This window comes from Bombus terrestris, chromosome 6 (assembly GCF_910591885.1).
Source record: "Bombus terrestris chromosome 6, iyBomTerr1.2, whole genome shotgun sequence".
Lineage (NCBI taxonomy): Eukaryota > Metazoa > Arthropoda > Insecta > Hymenoptera > Apidae > Bombus > Bombus terrestris.
The window spans coordinates 14,531,790-14,546,473 of NC_063274.1; the positions used below are offsets into that span (position 1 = coordinate 14,531,790).

General features: G+C 26.5%; 3 protein-coding genes across 12 annotated transcripts; 2 read left to right on the plus strand and 1 right to left on the minus strand.

Moving 5' to 3' along the window:
- Window positions 1–40: 40 nt before the first annotated feature.
- LOC100651325 lies at window positions 41–4,405 on the plus strand. The gene is made up of 8 exons (XM_048406516.1): window positions 41–1,815; window positions 1,889–2,226; window positions 2,314–2,510; window positions 2,589–2,921; window positions 3,009–3,328; window positions 3,729–3,906; window positions 3,986–4,201; window positions 4,271–4,405. Exons 1-8 carry the CDS (start codon window positions 140–142, stop codon window positions 4,376–4,378), a joined length of 3,366 nt encoding a protein of 1,121 aa, XP_048262473.1. The 5' UTR covers window positions 41–139; the 3' UTR covers window positions 4,379–4,405.
- Window positions 4,406–4,627: 222 nt separating this feature from the next.
- Window positions 4,628–8,635, minus strand: LOC100651200 (apoptosis-inducing factor 1, mitochondrial). The gene is made up of 12 exons (XM_003396167.4): window positions 8,216–8,635; window positions 7,419–7,708; window positions 7,231–7,291; window positions 6,983–7,143; window positions 6,781–6,911; window positions 6,521–6,696; window positions 6,268–6,459; window positions 5,984–6,177; window positions 5,620–5,872; window positions 5,337–5,521; window positions 5,068–5,265; window positions 4,628–4,978 (listed from the first exon to the last, which is right to left on the minus strand). The coding sequence occupies exons 1-12, from the start codon at window positions 8,304–8,306 to the stop codon at window positions 4,907–4,909; spliced, it is 2,004 nt and encodes a 667-aa protein (XP_003396215.1). The 5' UTR covers window positions 8,307–8,635; the 3' UTR covers window positions 4,628–4,906.
- An 838-nt stretch (window positions 8,636–9,473) lies between these two features.
- LOC100650961 (T-complex protein 11-like protein 1) lies at window positions 9,474–14,574 on the plus strand. Of its 10 annotated transcripts, none has more exons than XM_020863501.2 (8): window positions 10,550–10,681; window positions 11,429–11,542; window positions 12,348–12,467; window positions 12,584–12,878; window positions 12,959–13,477; window positions 13,570–13,754; window positions 13,829–13,995; window positions 14,061–14,574. In XM_020863501.2, exons 2-8 carry the CDS (start codon window positions 11,532–11,534, stop codon window positions 14,306–14,308), a joined length of 1,545 nt encoding a protein of 514 aa, XP_020719160.1. In that variant the 5' UTR covers window positions 10,550–10,681; window positions 11,429–11,531; the 3' UTR covers window positions 14,309–14,574. The 10 variants fall into 10 exon arrangements, with proteins under 10 accessions (XP_012165009.1, XP_020719160.1, XP_020719164.1 ...); XM_020863499.2 differs by having other exon boundaries at window positions 10,567–10,790; XM_020863500.2 differs by having other exon boundaries at window positions 10,567–10,736.
- The last annotated feature ends 110 nt before the right edge of the window (window positions 14,575–14,684 follow it).

A 14,684-nucleotide genomic window follows, 5' to 3' on the forward strand; every position in this document is an offset into this window, starting at 1 on the left:
ACTGTATCTTCATTTGCTTTAGATGGTTACTATAGAAACACAATCAAAACATTTTAGTGTAAAGGTTTCATTTACATTTTCGAGTTACTCTAATTGTCTAAACATGATTGTATAAATAGAATTCATTTATTTTGCAAATATGGAAGGTGATATTTCTCCAAATCTTCAAAAGTGGATAAAAAGGTGCTTGAAAAAAGAATTTGAAGCAAATATACAAAAATCATTAAGAGAAGACGTGGACAATATTAATATTGCTCAAAAGATTATTCGTTCAAAAGAAATGTCCATTTTAGTGAATTCTATAAGAGCTACAATCGTTGAACAATCTGCTTCGAGATCTACATCAACTCTACTCTTCGATTCGCGACCACAGTCATCCTCCTCTTGCATCAGTGATCAAACAAGTGAAGATTGGAATTCTCCATTAAATAACGATGAATACTATAACGTTATTCTTGATAAAATTAATCAAAATAAACCTGCTCATGTAAGATTAGCTGGTTACGAAATTTTATTAAAAAGTGAGCTATCGAATTTAAATAATAATCCCATATGGGATTCGCTTCAAAAAGCTTTATTAGATGGTCTTATAGATGAAAGTAGATCTATTTTTGAAGCTAGTTTACAGGTACACGCTAAATTGCTCTCTTGTTTACAATCGTATGATGTATATACCAATTTATTGAATGGTTTTAATGCTCAATACCACTCGCAAAAGACATTTGAAATTCTACCAACATTAATTTCTGGAATTAATTTTAAATTCTTTTTCCATGAAAGAATATTTCGTATCATACATCTAATACTTCGTTATCACGAAGAAAAGTTGAAAAGTGCAAGAAATCCTGATAAAACTATAGAACAATTGATAGAAGAATTTATAATATTTCTGAGTACACATGAATTTGGAACTGCAACACAGACAAAAACATTAAGTATACTGAATATTATATCTGTATTAGAACCACGTGCTGACTGGAGTAGAAAATGGATTGTTAGTCTTGCTACTAGAAAAATATTTCTAACTGCTATAGGAAAATCACCAAATTTATTACAACAAATAATGCATTATGTACAAAGAGGACTGGAAGAGCCTCCTCATTCTATAGCAGTTTCTATTTACGATGATCCAATGGAAGTTATTATTAATGGAAGTACAGTGGAAACAGTAACTTATCTTCATTGTTTATGTTTTGTATCCCAACTCTGTGTTTATAAAGCAGGCCGTGAACTTCTAAAGGAAAATGCATTTGACATTCCATTTTCAGTTTCTGGATTTTTAACTGCTTCTCTGAGAGCTTTAAATAAATTATCCATAGAAACATTAAGTAGTATATATGATGTTTCTTGTTATGCTCTACAATTTGTTTTAGACCAACCAACTATATTATATGATTATGAATTTTATCATATTGCACTATGTCATTTATCATCTTTTTCTGAAAATAACATTAATATATGGCCACATACATTAAATATTATTCTGTGTATGTTAGACACAGCAGATGGTTCTACATTTCTTATTTCAGAATGCAAAGAACATACAGTAAATTTTGAAAGTAACATATCTAAATGTCCAGCTATGTTTATTATAATAATAGCATCAAATATGTTACGGCAACCTTTATCCATAATGAATGTAGAATATCTTGTTAAATTATTTGAAGTAATACAGAAGTTATTTAATGTATTTGATGCATATGAAATAATACAGTATAAAGTAGAAAAAGAATTTTATCCTGCTGTATCATATTTTTATAAGAAATTAGATAAATCTTATTTTGAGAATGAAAATAAAGCTCAACAGATAAATAGGTAATTTAAATATATATGTAATCTGTTTTTATTAGTTAAATATAGTATTAAGAAAGTAAAATTTTATTTATAGTGCAATTAATACATTATTACTTAAGATGGTATCTATACCATATGGATTGAAAAGTCTTGTTCAAGAATCATCAGTATTTCAAGAACTAATTGAAGGATCTACTGCACCTTTAAGAATGTCATGGACATCAATTGAAGTAGTTAACTTTGTATCATCTGCTGCTTTTTTTCATTTGGGGTATAATGTAATTGCTAATCTTGCACCCCATGTTCTATCTACCTTACTCTCAGAAACATGTAAAATACTAGAAGATCCACATTATTTTCATGACCCATGGGATCATGAAAATATTCAGAAATTTTTACATATACTAAAAATTTTTTCTCTTAATTTTAAGTGTAAGAATAATGATAAAAATTTTTCATTATGTCATACTAATTTAATTTTAATTTATTTATATAAATTATTTATCTTTTATTTTATAGGTTTTTGTGCATTTATGTCAAATATAAAAGAATCATACAATAATGAAGAGCACAATTATCCACTTAATTTATCAGAATTATTTAATGATTCAATAAATCCTGAATCAAATTATCACTATTTAGGGCTTCTATCATTAAATATTGTAATTTGGAATTTGAATATTTGTTTATATCTATTAGAATTACTGAATTTTAAGGTAATACATCTACATGCTATAAGACTAAGATATTTTGATCTCTTCTTTTTTATATTTTTATAATAAAAATCTTTCCAGAATATCTTGTTAGGATTTCAAAATTTTAATACAGAAGTAATAAGTGAAGAACTGAATACAAAATACATTGATGATTATACTTTAATACAACATAAAATTATATCTAAAACATATTTTGTTAAAAGTAAAGATGAAGAAGAAGCTTTAGAACCAAAAGAATATAATCTACCAAAGTTACTTCCATTGGAATTAATCAAAGAAAATTCATTCTCAGAAACCGAATATGGCACAGAATTAGAAAGTTTACTTCAAGAAAATAGATCTGGATTATTAGATAATAATTGGGTCCAGCAAATTAGAGAAGCGTATATAGCATCACAAAATCCAATAGAAGTAAATACAGGTTTTCTGCTTTTATTGGGTTCAGTTTGTTAAGTTTATCTTGTTATATTTTTATAAGATAAATTTTTTATTTACTAGAATACAGTATTAATTCAACTAGTGGATCAGATGCAGAAAGCAATTCCTACTTCAGAATGGGGAGAAATCTTTCAATGGAAGGAAAATATATCATCAAATATAGATTGTTGGTTTTCAGAAGAAATACACGGAATTGATTTAGTTCTGTATTATGCAGAACAAAATGATGTTTTGAAAAATACAGTTGAAATGAAAGAAAAATTACAAGAATTTATAAATGCGTGTTATGCATTTATACAATATGAAAGACCAGCAAAATTTGATGGATTTGATTGGTTTTTATCAACAGTATTCATCATTTGTAAAGGAGATGTTGACAGGTACACACAAAATTACCAGTGGAAATTAAATTTTTGCCTAATATAATTTTATATAAAAAATATTTTATAATTATTAAATAATTGTTTTATTTTCTACTATTGTACTTTATACACATGTACATATACCTCAGTTGACCGCGAATATACCCCTGGTAGCAATTTCTAAATGCTGCAGTATCTTAATAAGTAGATCAAAAACTTTGTGAACAAAGTAATATTGAAATTGCTACTACTTTTTTGAGAAAAGATTATGGAGTAACTCTAGCTAGTCAATGTATCATCATTGGTAGGTCTCAGGTTGAAAACTTGGTCATCATTGCAATGATAATGCACATAAGACAACTATTTCACATCATTGACCTACATTATATTATGATATAATAGCATATGATAATTACAGATGCAAAACATTTATTACTCAATTAATTCAATTCCCAGTAACTCCGTTTTTATGGTGTAATTTGGGGAAAGTTGTGGATAAAAATATTAAAGAAGAATGTGCCACACAATATACATTTATGCAAATTTTAGAAAGTATTGTTAGTAATGAACTTCCACATATCAAATTTGCACTTAAGGTATATATTGAAAAATAAATTTCATTCTTATTTGTCTTCCATCACAGATTATTATATATTAACTTATATTCCAATGCAGAATGCTTCTGGAGTGGATTGGTCTTTAATATGTAATTTAATGATATCTCAATGTTTTTGGGGTATACTTCCATTGCCCCAAATTATGCATTTTTTCGCAATTTGTGTTTTGTTTTCGCCTGATTATATAATATATTATTGTGTATCACTTTTATATCATTGTCAATTTTCAATAATGGAAAGCACAACGAATGGAAAACTGTGGCCAGAACATATGGTATGTATCATAACATATATTAAATATAATGCCTACATATTGTATAATTTATCTACGTTATTTATATAGGTTTTGGATGATTATCAATGTCACAATTATATCAAATTTATGGATTCATTAGACAAAAGATATGGGAACAAAATTCTACCAAAATTTTCGGTTAAAGGATTTAATTAAAAAGAATAAAATATAAAAATAGCAAAAAATTTCATTTTTTAATGAATATTCATTATATCAATAAAACAAGATAATTATATATATATATATATATATATATATATATATCTTAAATAATAGAAATACCTTTAAATATGTCAACACAAAACGACTTTTAAAACTTATTTTAAAGTAAATTTATATGTATGTATGAATGTTTACACATATATAACTATTATTGGTATGATATAATATTAAACTCTGATCAACTAACAAAACATTTTCATTTATTTTCTAGTAAAATTCACATTTTGTAACTAGTTTAATAAACATATCTCATTGTCTATAAGAATGTTTCCATTTATTTTTATGGAAAATACTTTGTATGTAGTATGTGCAATATTTATACAAATCGCATTTTATAAACTCAGGAATAAGATACCAGTTGTAGACTTTTTTTTATTTGTAAAATGTTTTAGAACTGATAGATAAATAACCTTATGTACAATAATGACACGATATAGCCATATAGTTTTCATATTAGCGGAATCAGTCATCATGAATAGTAAACAGTTTTGCTACTTCATTTAAATCATCATATTTTGTGCCTCTTGCAAGCACCTGTAACAGATACATATATAAAAGAAATATATCTTTCAATATATATTTTATAAAAACTGAACTTTCTTCTACACATTTCATGAACGCACCTGTCTAGCAATAGACATCCGATTAAAGATGTTCCAAAGAACTATGCCAACCACAATATCATCACGTAAATAAAAAACGACTCCTTTTCCAAAATCGTCATATTTTTTAGGTTCCTCCAGTGAGATTTTTGAATTATCGGAACATTTTGATTTATCTGTTTCTTCTAAGCTTGATTGTATTTGTGTTGAATTCAATTTCTGTGGTTTAAAAGTACATAATATATAAATAAAATTAATTATAATTGTATTATTAGTATACTATTCATTACCTTTGTATCTGAAGATTGTGTGATTTCATTTGAACTATTAACAGATGTTATCGAAGCATCTGACTTCGTTGTTTCTACAAAAACTCCTACAGTTGGCAGTGATGAATCCACAATACCAATTGCTTCATATCCAACCTCTGGTCCTAAGTCGGACCAAAACATTGATTGATGTAGATATGGTTTTCCTAGTTAACACAGAAATACAGATTTTATCATTTTTCATTTTATCTTAATTTTTATATTAATAATTAATATAGCATATATTGAGAAAATTTTAACTTACTTGCACCAGTCATATTTTCTCCTGCCAATCTTCCTGAGATTACAGCGTGATCATGATGTTCTACTCTTCTTCTACCAAGTCTAATGTCATAAAAGCAAGCTGCATCTCCAGCAACCCAAAGATTACTCCTTGCTTCTAATTCCGCATTAACAAGAAAACCGCCTATTTCAGGATCTGTTTCTAAATGTGAAGCTTTTGCCAAATCAGTATTTGGTTCAACACCTACTGCTACAATCACTTGATCGGCATCAATCTTTCCATGTAAACAAAAAAAAGAAAAAAAAAGAATAATCACTCACTTATCAACAAACTACCACTTTCATTATTATTTTTATTTTTGTGTAGATATTTAAATAAAACGTACAACACGATTATCCGAAAGGACGAGCGACAATTGTCCACCTTTATAAGAATAATCTTCTACTTCAGAATTAGCAATACAATTAACACCTTCTAACATTGCTTTCTTTGTTGCCCATTCGCTTAGGTATTGTGGTAATACTTGATCCATTATAAATTTCTCTTTATATATTTGATATACTTTCCTATTCTCAGGTACTAAATAATAATAAAATTAGTTATTATTCTATGTTAATAATTAATTAAACAATGGCATTAATAATAATAAAAGATGTAATAAAAACCTACAATTACGAGCTAATGAGCAGGCAAGTTCCGAACCAAGAAATCCTCCACCAATTATAACTGTATTTTTATACTTAGGACTATGCACAGCATCTTCTAAGTCAAGAAAATCTTCTTTTGTTCTGAAGGTTACGATTTTATCCTTAAGTTCATCTTGCATTGATTCAAAAACTGGGAGATTTTTAGGTGATGCACCTATAAATATATTATAATGAAAATTGTATGTAAATTTTAAATATAAATTGATTATACTTACCAGTTGCAATAAGACACTTGTCATACTTTATCTCATAACCATCATCAAGCATCACAGTTTTGTTTGGAACATCAATTTTTGTAACTTTCCAACCTGTAGCTACAGCCACACCACCTTTATCAGATTGACTCAAATTAGTAATATCTGAATAAAATTCTGGTGGTTCATAAAATATACTGTAAATATAATATATAATAAATTACTAACTATATAAAAACATAATAAATTTCTATTTGAATAAATGATCATTCAATTATTACCTTCTTTGAGCACCATTCCATTGCTTAAAAAGTAATTGCGCACTTATTTTTCTATCTCTATTATACCAAAGTTCTTTGGATAATGGAGGTCTCATATATGGCAAATCTCCTTCTTCTGTTATTACTAAAACCTAAGGAAAATACTGGTTATGTTATTAGATCCTATTTCAGTAAATGAAGAAACAAAATTATTACAAAGCACCTTAGCTCTAGGATCTCTAGATTTAATAGACCTAAATGCAGAAAATGCAGCTGTTCCACCTCCTATTAAAAGATAAGGTATTTCTGAAGGGAATGAACTAGAAGTAGGTGGAGATTTAGTTTTTTCAAGTGATCTTCTAATTCTCCTTCCATTCTTTTTTCCTAATTATGTGACATAAATATAAATTAATCATGAACATCTACATTAAAAAAAAACATTTTATAAGTACAAGCTCTTATTCAACTTACTCTTACTTACATCCTTTTGAGAATCTGTTTTTTTCATAGTAAACCAATTTGAAGAAGATATCTACAGAATATATTTCAATGAAAATATTAAAAAGAAAGAAAAAAACAAAAAATTTATAATATTATAATCTGTTATAATCAAGAGTACAAATAAGACATAATATACAAAGAAATCTCTAGTACTATACCGCATATATTGTAACTCCTGCTATGAATAAGGTTGCCAATATTTTCCAATATGGTGATGAAGGCTTCTTGTCATTTGGTTTCTTCGAATCATCTGGTTTTCCGCAAATTTCATAACAAGATGGTGGACAAGATGCATTGGGATGAGACTCACATATAGGGACAATTCTTTTTTGTTTGGAATAACTACTTTCAGGTACGCATTCTTCTGGTTTTATGGTGGTCCCTGGAGGTTTAAATGCTTTATCATTTGTATTGCTACTATACCATAAATTATGAACACTAAATATTCCTAAAATCAGAAAAATATAATAATGGTTAATTTAAGAATAATTCTCATTAAACATTAATTTAGAAATTGTTTAAATATAAATAAAATTAGTAATTGTTTTACTGCAAGAAAAATAAGCATTATGAAATAATTGTAATTGAATAATATACTCTACTCAACTTTTAGGTTTCATTTAATAAAAGGATTTTTTTCATCAATAACATCATATGAAACAAATACATTGAAAAAATGTATACATTGTCTGACTTTGAGGTTATATCGCATGGTGTACTTTCAGATAAATAAACCGGATATAAATTTAACAGAACATTAATTGAAAGATAGTATCATTTGAATGTGTATATACAATTATAAGATCTTACTGTCAATGTTTGTAATTAGAATGTTAAATAAAAGATTTAACTTAATATTTAATTGGAAAATACTAACAAGCTCAGTAGCAGAAGAAAAATTGATATAAATTAAGAAAAAACCACGTTTTTGAAAATTAAGTATATCAGTACTTACCAACATATTTTGAAGGTCGACAGTAGTGATTGGCATATGATTGTCTCGTAAGTTTTGGCAATCGTCCTATAACTCTACCGTAGCTTAACATTTTTGACGGGCCAATTTTGGCCTTACGCAATATGGAGGAAGCGCGTGTGGCCGGTTCTATTATCCACACGCACGACTGGAAGTCGCTCTATAGTTTTCCCTTTATACTTGAATGGCACAGGACACTCCATTACCAAATTTCTTTAGGAAACAACTTGCCGTATTTACGATACATCGATTTTGAAACAATTCCAGAGAAATTTTTTATACAGCGGGAATAAGATTTGTAAATATGTTAAAATATTTATTACAATTTTAATTTATTAACGAATGACAGCCGCGCATACTCCACATAGATAATCGCGCAACTTCATGCTAATACAAATGAAGCATACAGAACGTACATGTGTACGTACCACTTAATTTTATCATCTGAAATATATATTTCCATTGTAACACAGAATTTAAAAAAATGTTTCTTACAAAAATTACATAGTTTTATAGGGAGCAATGAATAGCAAAAATAGTGTTATTGTGTGTTACAAAAAGTTAACGAGATAAAAAGACCAACTTTGTCTTTTTATCGAATGTTACATTTTGTTCGTTTGTAAGTTATAGCCATTTTGAAGCCAAATTCAACGATCTATAACACTAAGAATGCCACTAAGTATAATACTGATATGTCAGCGAAAATCATATAAGCAAAGTTTTCTGCGTAAGTAATAAGTATAATGTGATGTTAATCTTCAATTCTTTACAATTCTTCATTTGTTTTTCAACATTCCAGCGACATTTAAATAGAATTTAAATTCTTTTTTGTGACTTTCGCTGATCTTAAAGTATTTATATACACTGTTATAGCTCATTGAATCTGTCTTCAAAATGACTATATATGAATATATATATATATGTACATATAACATAAATATGTGATTTTTCTTATAAATCATTATATTAAACTATCATTATCATTATATTACCTTAAATCTTTTCCTTTTCCTTCCTTGAGGATCAACAGAAAAGCTAACGTTAAAAATTGATAATACATATGTTTTTATTTATGTAAAAAATTTAAAAGAAGTTTGTTTTTTTGAGTAATTTTATATATGAAATGTGTTCTTAGCGTCAACATATCAAATGAATCTCTTCTAATTTAATAGGGAAGCTTGATTCTCCTTCCAGTAAAAACCGCGCGATGAACTGACATTTTGAAAATCATAGAAACTTTCTCGATTAACAAGTTATGGGACATCCTTATCAATTGGGCATAAGGAGGTATGTAATTAAATACTTAGGTAGTAAATACATATGTACAAGTACGATTTCTTGGGAAGTCAAATATTTTCACCATATATATATGATGATTTTAAAACACCTATACATAAGTTTGCACATGTCGTTTAATTTGGACAAATGAAACTGGTTAATGAATAGAGAAAATAATTAAAAACGTTTTCTTTAACATGAAATAATATTATATTTTTGATAAGAAATTGTAATTATGTATAATAACAATTACATTAGTCATACTATATATAGTATTATGAATTGCAAGTTAATATGAATTATATAAAAAGTCGGAGGATAATCGTTAAATATACATTGTGTTTTTATTTACTTTTATGCAAGAACATATTCTGACTAATTCATTTATTAGTACCTATACAACCTTTGTAAGATTCAAGGTGGACAACAGTGACTCATATTATTTCCGAAAATGGTTCGTCTGCACCTTGAAATTCTTAAGATCTGATGTATCATCATTAATATTGTAGCGACTTTACTATAGATATGAACTTCTCTGAAACCAAATTATTCAACTCCATATTTTGTATTTAAGCAATCCGTATTTAGGCATTCAATATCTTAAAAAACAAGTAATTTAATTTAATTTCGTGAATTTATGTATCACAAAGAAGCAGCATAAGTAATCATAAATTTCAAAGTAAAGTTTTAAAAATAGTATTTGTAATCGTTATTTTTTTGTAAATTTCAATTTATGGAATAGCTCAGTATGGTTTTTGATTCTTGGCTTATATTACATGCATATAGTTTATTACATATGTATGTGCATATGTTTTATAATATGTAATATGTCTTATCATTGTATATATCTTTTAATACTATTATGTTTAATGTCCTTAGTATTAAATGTATGAATAATTTACATATCTTTATTTCCTGAATGTATCATTTTATTGTTTGAAATAGTACGTAGAAGTATAAATATCTATAAAAGAATATAAAAGATAATTATGGTAATAATAAAAATAATTTTGCGAAAACTAAGAAATGACAATTTGCAGAGGACGCTACTGTTTTATATATTCTAAGTTCACTGTTGAGCATCAACCTAAAAAGTTGTAAATACACAATTCGTAGTTGTTTGGAACAAAATTGATTTTTCAATATGACAATTTATATATAAAATTGCTGGTAAATTTATAATAGAAATGTGAATTGTATTATGTAAAAACATTGGAATGTTTTGGTAAAACATCAAGTCTAGATATTATTTTACGCATTTCGACTTTCTAGTGAAAGTGTAAATATGTTTCCTTAATTAAATTGCAAATTATCAAATATAATTAAATCTAGAAAAAGGCACTTTCGTATTCTTTCGTTTCTAAATAAATAAATAAAAAATAAGTTTATGTATACAATACTGCAAATTTAGTTTTGTTTGTAAACAGATCAGCATATACATTCGTTTGATTAGAAAGTAAAAAAAATTGCATTCAGAAAAATATTTCGAGCGATATGCATAAATTATTATTTTTGATATAAAATATTTAGAAACTAAACTTTTGCGAAAGTTGCATTTTTTTTTTATAAAATATAGAAACTATGGTAAGTTTTAAATTCTAAATAAAGAATAGAAATATAATGTTAATCTATGAAAAACTTTTGTAAGTATACATATAGTAATTTTATTTATTTTTTGTTTTACAGACAAATATTTATAATGATTTTGTATTTAATATACATAGTATAAAATATTTTAGAAAATAACGTGAAATATATTATAATCAATAATTATTTTAATATCATATGATAAATATGTAGCAGATATAAGTGTAAATCTGAGATAGGTTATTAAAAAATAGAAATGTTATATCAGTCTTTTAAAATCAAATAAGAATGGTTGTTCTTATGTGCACCTTGTGAATGTTCTTTTTATAGACAAAGTTTGACCTCCTTGTCTTCAATATCTATTGCATTTAAGTGCCAGCTGTTTCTCAGTGCTGATCATGCTACAACAAAATAGTTAAATCAAAAATTAATCATGCCAGATAGGTATATTTTTCATATATTTATAAAACATTTTAATCACATAGTAAAGAATCTATGATAATTATATGAATTCCTATATTTATTATCTAATTATAAAATATCTGTTCATTAAGAAAACTACTTTTGGAGGCAAATTTAAATTTTACGAGGTGGAATAATAAAATATTTCTTTTCTACAATATATCTGATTTAAGGAAATATTATTCAACACATTTATTTTTCAATTTTATTTCTAAAGACAAGATTATTATGATAATTATATATTGAATTATATGAAACAAATCTTCTATTATTTATATTGCTCAAAACAAATTTACATGTTTTTAAATATTGTTAAATATATGTTAAATGTACATATTTTGTTAGTAATAAAATTTTAGTTAGTGCTGGAGCAATGTGGGCTATAACTCTTTGCTGCCTCTTTATTAGTTGTAAACTTCCATATTCAATGGCATTGTTAGATTTTATTTCTAGTATTTTGTTTTAGTCAGTGTACCTTTGCATAATCTGAGATCTGTAGTGTTATTTATATAACTGTTTATTAATTTTAATACATTAATTATAATTTTATATGTAATGATTACTGTGTGTTATATATCCTATCTATTTATTAATCAAATGGTGAATATTAAGTATAATATTTAACAGTAAATAATTAATATTGTTTTATTGCTTATATTTTACAATGTGCATTGTTTTTTATTATTTGTTATGTTATTTATTGCTATAGACTAATGGTATTTTCAAAACATTTATGAGTTTGTATGTGTGTTATCACAATTAATTTTTAATAATACATATTATATAGGAATAAAAAAATGGAAAACAATGAAGAACAAAAATCCAATATCAATGAAGCTAGCACATCTGTACCTGTAGATTGTAAATCTGATTCTCATCTTGAGACAGAAGAAGAAAATGCAAAGGGGTAATTTATTAGTTTTTTAGTTGAAATATAATATGATTATTTTCCTAATTTATTCATCAATAAATATGTTCAGATTTTATATTAATACTTTTCGTAATTAAATGTGTATCACACAGGCAAAAAACACCAAATTTTGTGGTAGGTGGATTAATAGGAGCATCACCACCAAAATTTGTTTCCCTCGAAGAAATCATAAATGCTGCAAATGGCATGAAAAATATGGCATTAGCACATGAAATTGCGGTGGATAAAAATTTTCAGTTACAAAAACTTGAACCTGATGATGGCACAATTCACAGAAAAGTAAAAGAAATTATGCATAAAGCTTTTTGGAATTTATTAGCAGAGCAATTAGATGAAGATCCTCCAAATTATACACAAGCGTTGGTTTTACTAAAGGAAATTAAAGAAGTAGTATATTTATATGGATTTTATGAAATAATGTATGATTTCTGTATTTACATATGTTCAATAATCTTTCTTTCTTATAGACATTAGATGAACTAGTATTACCACATCATGCAAAAATTCGAGAAAATTTAAAAGAAGTACTTGATGTGGATTTAATTAAACAGCAAGCAGAAAACGGTGTTTTAGACTTCCATCATTATGCACAATATGTGATATCCATTATGAGTAAAGTTTGTGCACCAGTAAGAGACGAGAAGATTCGAGAACTTAGTCAAGAAACACATGTTATTGAAATATTCAAAGGAATAATGGAAGTACTGCAATTAATGCGACTTGATTTGGCAAATTTTACCATTACTATGATGAGACCAAATATAGTTGCTTCAAGTATTGAATACGAGAAAGCCAAATTCGCTGAATTCTTAAAAGTTAATGCAAATGGTCTACAATTTACAGAAAAATGGTTGTTGAGGCATTTTGATCCAACAAATATTATGAGCAGTTCATCTGACATTAATGCAGCTCGTCAACTTACCCATTGTCTTTTAACTGAAGCGTATCTTGATCTTCTAGAATGGGATTTTAGTCCAGATGCAGAAGTACATATGCAAATATTTGTGTTAATAATATAGTCAATCCTCGGTTATTTGAGTTAATAATAATACGAATTTTATTGCCATCTGTTTTACAGACTTTGATGCTTGATCAAAGTAGATTACTGGAATTGCGTGATAAGACCAGCAGATTAAGCATTATAGGATCTGTAATATTGCTAGTAAATAATACAGTAGGTGCACCAATTCATGGTGTATCGAATTTTAAGAAGAATATTAAACAACATCTTAATGTGTTGTTAGATTCTGTACATTCAAATAAGTATGTACATAATAACATTTGACATATATATATAAGTAGTCATAAATTAAATTTTTCATATTAACTATTAATAGGGATTTGGAAACTGTAATGCCAAATATTGTATTACAAGTAAAAACAGACCTAAAAACGACATTGCAAGAAATTAATGCTGCTTCCTTATCTCCAGAGATAGAAACATTATTAGAAGGACAGATATTGGATCTCATCAATCCAGAACATAAAATAAGGCATCTTATAAGTAAATATTGTATGGGATCTATAAAATTTATTTTACATCTTATTTATTTTGTATACCTTTTTTAGATTTAAGAATTCGGCAATTTTTACAAAAAATAATATTATCTCAATCTACGGCACCACAACAAGTTCCACCTGGACTTTCATCACTACAAGAAGAATTAACAGCTATAGTAGCTCAATTTTTGATACTTATTTCTCATAATCGAAGTGTATTTGGAGAATATTATCAAGAAATCATTACTAATGCACTTATTAAAAAAGAAACTGAAAGTAATAAAGATATGAGTGCAATTCATACCATGGACTTGTAAAGCAATTGAGATTTTAAATCGAGTTTTGTAAGGGAAACATATTTATGTGTTCATAAAATAGCACATTAATTAAAAAAATAAGTGACATATATATCTTAAAGTAACAATTTATTTGTTTTCATACGTTAAGTTTTCTAACAAAAAAAGAAAATAAAGAATATATATTAAAAACATAAAAACAAAAACGTTATACAGAAAAAGTTCTGATATTGATGTAAGTTATAAATGACACAATTAATTGTATGAGTGAAAAATACTTATAAAAAGGCAAAAACAATTTTCACATATATTGCAAATAGTAATTATTTGTTTTTAACTATATGTAATCACTATTTTACATACAAGTTAACTGTAACTTTACTTTGTAGTTGCATAT

Excerpts from the sequence above, each read along its gene's own strand:
- LOC100651200 (XM_003396167.4), bottom strand. The coding sequence starts at position 8,306 with ATGTTAAGCTACGGTAGAGTTATAGGACGATTGCCAAAACTTACGAGA. Across the intron at positions 6,912-6,982 it reads CTAGAGATCCTAGAGCTAAG|GTTTTAGTAATAACAGAAGA; the intron begins GTGCTTTGTAAT and ends TATTTTCCTTAG. Across the intron at positions 4,979-5,067 it reads GGATGTCTATTGCTAGACAG|GTGCTTGCAAGAGGCACAAA; the intron begins GTGCGTTCATGA and ends TATCTGTTACAG.
- LOC100651325 (XM_048406516.1), top strand. The coding sequence starts at position 140 with ATGGAAGGTGATATTTCTCCAAATCTTCAAAAGTGGATAAAAAGGTGC. Across the intron at positions 1,816-1,888 it reads AAAGCTCAACAGATAAATAG|TGCAATTAATACATTATTAC; the intron begins GTAATTTAAATA and ends TTTTATTTATAG. Across the intron at positions 2,511-2,588 it reads TAGAATTACTGAATTTTAAG|AATATCTTGTTAGGATTTCA; the intron begins GTAATACATCTA and ends AAATCTTTCCAG.
- LOC100650961 (XM_012309619.3), top strand. The coding sequence starts at position 9,489 with ATGGGACATCCTTATCAATTGGGCATAAGGAG. Across the intron at positions 9,521-12,347 it reads TATCAATTGGGCATAAGGAG|GAATAAAAAAATGGAAAACA; the intron begins GTATGTAATTAA and ends CATATTATATAG. Across the intron at positions 12,879-12,958 it reads TACTAAAGGAAATTAAAGAA|ACATTAGATGAACTAGTATT; the intron begins GTAGTATATTTA and ends TCTTTCTTATAG.